At 45.4% G+C, this 9,586-nt stretch overlaps 1 protein-coding gene across 1 annotated transcript in view; it reads left to right on the top strand.

The window, feature by feature from the left end:
• The first annotated feature begins 828 nt into the window (after positions 1-828).
• Hmga2 (high mobility group AT-hook 2) overlaps positions 829-9,586 on the top strand; it is a 112,791-nt gene continuing 104,033 nt past the window's right edge. The window contains exons 1-2 of the mRNA XM_026784603.1: positions 829-947; positions 3,488-3,574. Of these exons, the coding sequence (XP_026640404.1) occupies positions 837-947; positions 3,488-3,574 (198 nt within the window). The 5' untranslated portion in view covers positions 829-836. The remainder of the gene's footprint in view (positions 948-3,487; positions 3,575-9,586) is intronic.

Below are 9,586 nucleotides of genomic sequence, written 5' to 3'. Positions count from 1 at the left end.
CACACATACACTCACGCACTCACACGCATCCCCCTTGAATCCTGTTCAGTAATTCAGCAAACTTTCAGCTCCAGCCGCGGCCAGCAGCTTGTTTCTCTACGACACTGCAGTGCTGCTGCCTGGCCCCGCCACCCGAGGAGGCTCGGTGCCACCCACTGCTCTGTTTCTTGGTAGAGTTGAGCTGTGCACCCTACCCGTCCCCGCAGAACCTTCCCATTCTCTCCCTGCTTTCCGACGGCACAAGAGTCAGTCTGTCTTTTTGTCTCTCTGTCTCCCTCAGTCTCTCTCTCCCTCAGTCTCTCCCTCAGTGTGTGTGTCTCTCTCTCTCTCTGGAGAGAGGAGGAGGAATTCTTTCCCCGCCTAACATTGCAAGAGACACAATTCACTACAAGTCTCCCTTTCCAAGCTGCTGCAAGCATCCCCAGTGCCCGTAACTCCCAATCCTTAGAGGAGAGAGGAGCCCTCTCCACCTTCAACTCTCCCTCTCCCTCGTTTCCCGCCTCCTCTCACTACCTCCACCTCCACCTCCGCCACCCACCGCCCGCAGCGCCTCCTCCTCCTCTCCTCCTCCTCCCCTCTCTCTCTTTTTTGGCAGCCGCTGGACGTCCGGTGTTGATGGTGGCAGCAGCGGCAGCCTAAAGCAGCAGCCCTCGGCGCGCGCCAGCTCTGCCAGCTCCGCCAGCTCCGCCAGCTCCGCCAGCTCTCATCGCCCCTGCCTTCTCCAGCCCTCTCCATCCCGTCTCCCAAAAGGTGCTGGGCGGATCCGGGGCGGCGGAGGGCGAGCGGCTGCAGCGGCGGTAGCGGCGGAGGCAGCGGTAGCGGCGGCGGGAGGCAGGATGAGCGCACGCGGTGAAGGCGCCGGGCAGCCGTCCACTTCAGCCCAGGGACAACCTGCCGCCCCGGCGCCACAGAAGCGAGGACGCGGCCGACCCAGGAAGCAGCAGCAAGTCAGTACGCCGGCGCGGAGGGGCCCCTCAGCCCACCCGCGACGCCTCTGCCCCGGGGCCCCGCGACAAGCCGGGTGATCAGAGCGCGGGAGCGCAGCGACCAGGGCGGTGCAAGGTTGCCCACCAGCCCCGGGGTGTAGGTGGGCGGGAGACCGATTTCCCCACCGGCGAGTGCGCAGTGCCTGCTCCCGGGTGCCCGCGCCCCTTGGCTGCAGGAGGCGGGGGTCCTCTGGCCTCAGTAGTCACCCGGCGGGAGGTGGGGTCGCGCGAGGCGCGTACTGACCGGGACTTTCGCTATTGTGCGCAGTCCCGGAGCGGCGCGGCGTGGCTAGGGGACAGTGAGTTTCTGGGGTCCCACAAACTAAAAAGTATTGCTTTGTCAGCCGCTTTTGCAACCGTTCAGCGAGAGGGCTTGCCGGGGACTGGGGCGTTCAGGAGGGTTGGGACTCGGTGGGTCGGAGGACCCGCAGCTTTCTGCAGATTCTCGGGGCTGCCCGACCGCAGGAGGCTGGCGCGCTGCGGCCGCCTCCTCCATGCCCTCCCCACACTCCGTAGCCCAAGGCTCGCGCCCTCCCGACAAAGAACGTGAGCCGACTGCCTACTTGGGGTCTTTAAATGCTTGCCGAGCTGCAGCCGCGGGAGCAGGCGGGGAAGGGAGCCCTGGAATCTCAGATCCTCGCGCCACCGGGAAACGCGCTTCTCCCAAGGAGCTTTGGAAGGAGAGTCCTAGAGAGTGCACGGTAGCTACGGTTGCTTCCCCGCCTAGAGCCAAGTCCTGGCTCCTGGCTCTGGCGCTTCAGAGCAGCTGAAGTTTAGTGTCCTCCTGGGTGAATGGCTGGGGGCTGGGAGGGGACGGTTGAGGGGCACCCAGGACCCCGCGGAGTGGAGGGTTTTGTCTGAGGATGCAACCAATTAAGCGTGCAGCCGGCTATTGCAGAGCTGTGCGCAGCGCCCAGTTAAACTCCGCTTCCTGGCCTTTTAAACTTCTCTTTTCTTTTACCTTAAATCTCTTCCCTCAGGCAAAAAGAAGGGTTAGAAAATAATCCTAAAGTTACAAATTGCCCCCGGGCGCTAGGTAGGAAATCGAAGAATGATTGCCAAGCGGTTTTAGAAAAAACGAGAGGTGTACCTTTTTGAAATCATCAAAGCAAACAAGCCAATCTAGAGGCCTCCGAGTTTTCCCGCTCTGCCCTTAGCGACACTTCAGTGTGCTTTAGGAGCCTGTTTTACACCTCCAAGAAGTCTCCGCTCTACCCTCCTGCTTCCCACCAGTCACCCAGCTTTAACGAATTCTGCTAATCGCACCTCCCTCCCCATTAAAAAAAAAAGTCTAAAAGAAAACGCAAGAGGATCCGGAGGTGACTGGGAGCTTTTACCTTTGAGTAAAGGCCGAGCTCACAAAGAAAAATGTGTTTCCGATGTGATTGCTCTAAGTGCCCACTGGCGCGAGTATCTAATGGACGTGTCCAAGAAACTTTCCCCCACGCGAACTTCCATTGGGAGCTTACAGGAGTTGTAATTAGTTTCGTTTAAGCACCCAATCTGAATGAAATAAGAGGAGATGATTCACCCACCGGAGAGACGTTCAGCGTCCCCGGAGTATCAATCATCACGTTTTCCTAACTGCTTGAGTATTGCCTCCTTAGCCTGGCACCCAATAAAGGAAAGCGTTGTTATACCTGGGGACCTGGGTGGTTCAGTTGCTCTTTCCTAGATACTTACATTCCTCTCTCGTCTCCCCCCTTTTCTTTCCAGCCCACCCCACAAAGACTTCCTTTTTAAAAAATTTGGGAGACAACATGTTTATTTTTGTAAAAAGATATTTAAATTTCGAAGGGAGACTATGCCTGTCTCTCCAAAAGGAAGTGGAGAATTGAAGCAATTATCTAGATAATTCAAGCAAAACCTCCCACCTCAGATTTGCCATAATTATTTGGAAATTTTTAGGAGGTATGGAATTATTCTGATCTGAACAGTTTGGATAATCGCTCCAATATTGCACTCAGAATGTGTGGGTTCAGTCCTAAACCACAAGAAACACAGGTCTATAGAAGTGATTGTGCGCCATCCTTTCCGTCGGACAGGATGGACATCTATCTTTCCAGCTAGCTATGATGCTGGGTTCTATTTCTGTTGTTTGAAATCCCGGTAGAATGGGTAGTGGTAGTCCTACAAAATGTTTATTATTTCTGTGAGTTGCCAAGTGCATGGCCATGTAAACTTTGTACCTTAAAAACACGTGACTTTCCAGAACATACAACTTTTTCGGGCTTTGCTATCATTTTGATTTTGAAATATTGACCAGTTTTTTTTCACATGTAAAGCAGTTTCCTCTTTGAACACTGGGATTTGAACTGTGGTTATACCGCCACCGCCCCCCACCCCCTTTTGCAATGCTATGCCACCATCATCCAACTATGCATGAACTGAATGACTTCCAGCAGGCTGGTTAAGCGGCACATGCAGAAAACAGAGTCAGAGCCAGGGTCAGTCTCTTTCAGTCTTAGCCACAACAACTTTTCTTTCCTCCCTGCCCTTAGGAGCCGACCTGTGAGCCCTCCCCTAAGAGACCCAGGGGAAGACCCAAAGGCAGCAAAAACAAGAGTCCTTCTAAAGCAGCGCAGAAGGTGAGAAATTCGAGCTGAAGCTTTTCCAGTGTTGCCGATGACCTCCCTGTAATTTTCCCAATCTAAATCCACACACCAGGATTGGTTCTGGCTGAGCAACCCACGACGTCATTTCTAGATTTGCTAGATTGTGTCTTAACCCCTTTTCTTTTCTTTTCTTTTCTTTTCTTTTCTTTTCTTTTCTTTTCCTTTCCTTTCCTTTCCTTTCCTTTCCTCTTTCTTTCTTTCTTTCTTTCTTTCTTTCTTTCTTTTTTTCTCCGTATTGATGCTTATTTTAAAAGTTTCCTGGAGATACAATGATTTTAGGCAAACAAAAAGAAGCATCAAATCAAACATGTCAAGGGCTGGGAAGCACAGGATGGTAGGGGTGGAGTGGGGGAAGGGGCTGGGTAGGTTGGGGTGGAAATGATACCGTTAATATTTACACCAATGGCAACCGAGTTCATAATAAATCAAAGCTAGAATTTTGACTGGTGATGATGTTCCTGTAATTTCCTAAGGAAAAAAAAATAGAACTGAGATTAATTTATTCAGGGCTTATTTACATGATAACTGGAAACCAAGTCTCCCTATTAAAGCTAAGTACTTTGCCAAAAAGATGTTAATTAAAAAGAAAATCCAATTATGGGTTACTGGAAAAAAAGTTTCGTGAATTTTACAGCTTTAAATGTGATCAAGTATACTGTTTGGGACAAACATGCAAGATAATATTGTCAAGAAAGTTTCTCCCAGAGTGTTATTCTCTCAGACCACAAGAAGTTTAAAAACCAATATTTGCCTTATTTAATATTTTGGAGTGTGTGATAGAACACAATTAAGGTTGACATTTGTTTTTGTCTTTTTTTAAACAGATTTTAAGTTGAACCTTTAAAATAATTTCATGTTGGTTGTGTGTGCTACCAAAGAGGAAGTGCCCACAGTAAGGCCTGTGTGGGGGAGTGATGGAGACTATCTGTCACTCTTGGGTTTGAACTGGAAAGAGTTTGCATCTTATTTGTGAGTGTGTGCTGTAGTTGAAACTAATGATGAAAAAATCAGAAATAAATCCCCACATATATTTTCAATAGATTCAAATATACAGCATTTGTTTAAGGTGACTCTGCTCGTCTTTGGGGGATTAATATTCTGTGTGTGAGTGCAGCCACTAACCACATTGTATGTGATGGTTCTCAGTGATGCACCCTGTCATAGCAACCAGTGATGTATACAAGCCACTGAGGAAGAAATTATGACTTCTGGTTGGTTAACACTTTTGAAGAGAGTTGAAAGAGCAGGCTTCTCTATTACTTGAATTAACTGTGTTTTAATTTGTAGTTCAGATTTGTAGTCAGTATTTAACCAATTAACCCTCAGGTGTCTCTAAATAAGCCTGCTGTTTAAGTAATAGTGCCTTCTCTGCCTTCTATTCATAAATGAACTAAAACAGGCTTCAAAACAAACAAAACCAAGTGACTCTGTGTTGTGTTTCTGTGGTGCTTCTGCTTTCAGGGGCAGCCCAGGAGTGTCTTGGTGGGCATCAGCAGATACTTAAAATATGATGTGATCACTCCTAAGATGCCTCATCATAATATCATTCAAGAAGTCTTTGAAGTCCACCATAAACCAATGCTCTGCAGGTATTCTAAAAAGGAAGGTGGGCTATCATCTTCAGGTCACACTGTGTGACACTTTCCCTTGAGTGAATAGGTGGAAATGATCCCATCATGCTCTCCCCACTCTGGACTAAGAGTATCTGTATGGACAAACGGAAAGTTAAGACTTGTGCCTGATTTAATGTGTAGAACAAAACAACAACAACAGAAACCTTATCCATTTCCCGGCATGTTTGGTTATTCAGTGGCTTTAGTCATAACATCTGCAGATGGTTCACTAGGCTGTCCTCTTTCTGTAATTCTCCTTCTGTAACACATACTTGTATAATCACTAAAATACAAACAGCCCCCCCAGAAGACATTTTTCTGAGCTCTTCTATTCTTCAAGGTATAATTATTTCCTATATTTCTATTACAAATGTTCCTCTTTTAATAAAAATGAATAAATGCATTATCTTAGAACACGACTATTACTTTTCTTCAATTTTATAAATTATACTTCATTTGAGTGAGGGCATTGATAAGTCATTCCTGGAATAGATAAAAGTGAAAGGGTTTCACTTTTAAATCAGTTTTTATGGAGGGTGTTCCTATGCCTCTACACACATGGTTAGGTTATTAACTGTGTATTTTATTGTATTCGAACAAGACTTATGCTCATTATGATTTTAAACTGAAAACCTTTTTAGAAAGAGTTATGCAGTTCAGAACATGCTAGATGAAAATACCCTATTAGCCGGGCGATGGTGGCGCACGCCTTTAATCCCAGCACTCGGGAGGCAGAGGCAGGCGGATCTCTGTGAGTTCGAGACCAGCCTGGTCTACAAGAGCTAGTTCCAAGACAGGCTCCAAAGCCACAGAGAAACCCTGTCTCGAAAAACCAAAAAAAGAAAGAAAAGAAAAACCCTATTAGACTGAGCTGAACACATGGGAAAGCCTTCAGTATAATTAATTAAGTGAATATTTTTTCTGCACTCTGGGAATCAATCTCTCTCTCTCTCTCTCTCTCTCTCTCTCTCTCTCTCTCTCTCTCTCTCTCTCTCACACACACACACACACACACACACACCTGGCAGGTACTTGAGGAGATGCGATGCACACTTCTTGCTGCTTTGAACTTTTTCTTTTCTTTTAAGTTGATGCTCGAGCTGAGCAACTGGCCTTGCCTTGGGGCACTTGAAAACAAAACTTCTCATTAGGAAATTAGCAGTGAGAAACTCGACAATACATGCAGAATGTTGCAAGACCAGGTGGATGAGCGAGCACTAATATAACTATCCTTTAAATTTCAATAGGAAGTTGATTTGTGTAATATGTACAAGAAACAAATCTATAAAGAAGCAATTTGTCATGTTTAGAATTTATGGAAGAGAAGATAATTATTCTTCCATCAGAACTAATTTCATGGATAACCCTTGTGTGTCCATAATTGTCTTTCCTGGGAACTCTTCCAGTCTGGGTGCAGCCTTAATAAAAAGAAATCAGAAGTTGCCACCTTCTAGAGTAAGTGATTTATCTGAGTATGCAAGTGTGTGCCTTCACCTTCACCTTCTTTCGTTTCTAGGTCGAGGTCCACCTCTGATTGGCTACCTTCTGATCTTTGTGCTGTGTTTTGGTTTCTTCTACTGGCTGGGCTTCCTGGAGATGCTCTGTATTTTCCCATTTTGCTTGCGTGGGGACAGGAAGGCATCATCTCCCTTATGTTTAGGGTTTTGTTGATTCTTTTTAATCAGGAGAGAAAACTGGAGGGGCTGGCACTAAAGTCCTCTGCTTCAGGTCACAAGCAGATAGATCTTCAAGCTTCAAAGTGGGTCTCGTTCAGGGGCTTGTAGGGGTGAGTGTGTTTCTGAGGTTGGGTTAAATTTTAATAGGAAGATTTCAAGCAGGAGGTACCCCCATTTCATAACGTTAGAATTTTGCTTAGCCCCTGCCTTTCGCTGGAGGTATAATGGCCAGACTAGGGGACAGAGCATAGAATGACAGTTGTAGCTGGGTAAAGTATGAACGCTTTGAATAATGCATTCAGAATAAACATGCCTTTTCATCTTCATATACACTGTAAATAAGCCCTGAGGTTACCTGGGTACTCTGTAGACCAGGTCATTTTCCACATCATTGGCATTCCTGGAACTGATTAGGGTTTTTTCCTCATAAAATTTTACTAATATCAATCACAGACATTTTAGGAATAAAGAAGAGAGGTGGGTCTTAGTGCCCATTTCATAGTAACTGCAGAGTCTGGTTGCTGCAGAGAGAGACAGGGTTTTCTTTTGAGCCTGGCACCCTTCCTTGACTCTTGTCAAAGATGACTTGGGGTGATCATAAAGTTCCAGCCTGTAGTTTCTACAGTGCTAATATGATTTAATTAGCACCCCTCTGTGTGCTAATGGGCGGGAAGCTCTTGTGTGAGATTCAGGGCTCTAGAGAGTACCCTAAGACTGTGTCATGGAGGAAGGGTGCAACTGCTGCCTCCACTTTCTTGGTATTAGAAGTTGGTATTTTTTGAACTTCACATTGCCTGGGATGGAAAAGCCTGAATGCAGCTGTTAATACCATATGACAGTGTCTGTCATCAAGTCAACCGAGGTCATGATGCAAAGAGGGGAGATTTAGATCCATCAGGATTGGTATTTTGGTTTTTGTTTTTTTTTTTTCAAGTCAGGGTTTCTTTGTAGCTTTTGGAGCCTGTCCTGGAACTAGCTCTTGTAGACCAGGCTGGCTTCGAACTCACAGAGATCCGCCTGCCTCTGCCTTCCAAGTGCTGGGATTAAAGGCGTGCGCCACTACTGCCCGGCCCCCAGAAACTACCAGCCCTCTAACTCTTGACTCTTTTCTCCTAAGTTCCCCTTACTTTAGTTGACCTATAACCTTGGCTCATTCCTGTCTCAGAGTCTTAACAGATCCGAATGTTCCTGCCTGGGATCCTATTGTATTTCAATTCTTTGTGGAGAGTAGGAGGTTGAGGAAGAGCATTTATGCTGGTTAAGTCATTCCAACCTGTCTTGTCTTGTGAGTTGACTTATTTATTTATTTCTTTTACAGCTCCCAGAGTTCCCCCTGAGAACCACACAGCTTACATGAGGGTGGAAACTAAAATTCAGAACCCCTAACCTTAAGACTCTCAGCTGAGCATCTGTGCTCAGCTGACCACTAGAGAAAGGGGAACAGAGAGGCAGCGATATTTTTAAACTGGTTTATATTTATTTTTATGGCTCTAACACACAAAACAACTTTGAATGGCATATTCTATTATTTCTTTGTTTATCTTTAGTACTGGAAATGAAGTCCAGGACCCTGCACATCCTAGGACAGTGTCTTACTACTGAGCCACACTCTCAGCCTTTCCTGTGAACCTCTATACAATATTACTGCTATTTTATTTGATTGCAAAAGAGGTAGGGAAACAATTTAGAGTGGGAACGTCTCCAACCCTGCACACAAGAACTCTTCCAAAATGTTGTGCTTGGTTTTAACTTACTGCATACGTATGTAGAAGAAGACATGTGCAATAATGTTGACAGGAGAACTCACGTAAGGGTTTCCTTGGAAAACTGAGTGTGAGCTGCAATGGATGAGGACATGTTCTTCTAGTTCTCACTGAAAATATAATATGTGAGCAAATTGTAGCATCTTTTCAAGACCAAAAATGATCGCACATAATCTTGGGAAATCCAGAACAGGGTTATCAAAATGGTGAAATGAGAATTTACTTGATGTTTATTCCAAATGATTGGTCCAGTTGAATTCAGTTCCAATGACTGTTGGCTTACACTGCTTATGGTTTTTGTTTTTTTTGTTTTGAGAGAAGCTGGGTGAAATTATTTATGTTTCTAGATTTTGATTAGATGTCCTTATGTTTCATATACTCTTATATTTATGCAAACTATTGGGTTCAAACAGGGGTTAGTCTTTTAAACAATTCAAAATACAAATATATGAAACCAACCCATGTAGTTGGTTTTTAAAAAAATCCCTAGTTCTTGTTCTGTGTTCACACACCTCCTGGTTTGAAGTTGGGATGTCCGGCTTGTAGGTAACGCCCACTACAACTCAAAAATAAGATGAGAGCATTTATAATTGTAAAAATTGAACAGCTATCTAACTGTCTAAGCTTGACCTAAAGTTAGCCTTGAGTTAGTCTCTTAGGTCCCAGCCCTGCTCCTGTTCATGTCTTAATAGGAATACTGAAAATATTTTGCTCTTACTCAGTATCCTAAGGAGCTTTCTTTTCAAAACTTTATTTCCTTGGTCTTAAAAAAAAACTTTCTTCTTCTCACACCTTGCCTATGGCCTTTCTGTTTTATATCTGAGACTATCCCAGCAAAGATAATGTCTTGACATTAGGCTGAGTCTAGGGTCTGCTCCCCGGGAAGGTGGGCACAGAATCTCCCACAAAGGGAGATTCTAGGGTCTGCTCCCC

Source organism: Microtus ochrogaster, chromosome 24 (assembly GCF_000317375.1).
Source record: "Microtus ochrogaster isolate Prairie Vole_2 chromosome 24, MicOch1.0, whole genome shotgun sequence".
Lineage (NCBI taxonomy): Eukaryota > Metazoa > Chordata > Mammalia > Rodentia > Cricetidae > Microtus > Microtus ochrogaster.
The sequence above is the reverse complement of the archived record's forward strand: the minus strand, read 5'-3'. Positions and strand labels throughout refer to the sequence as shown.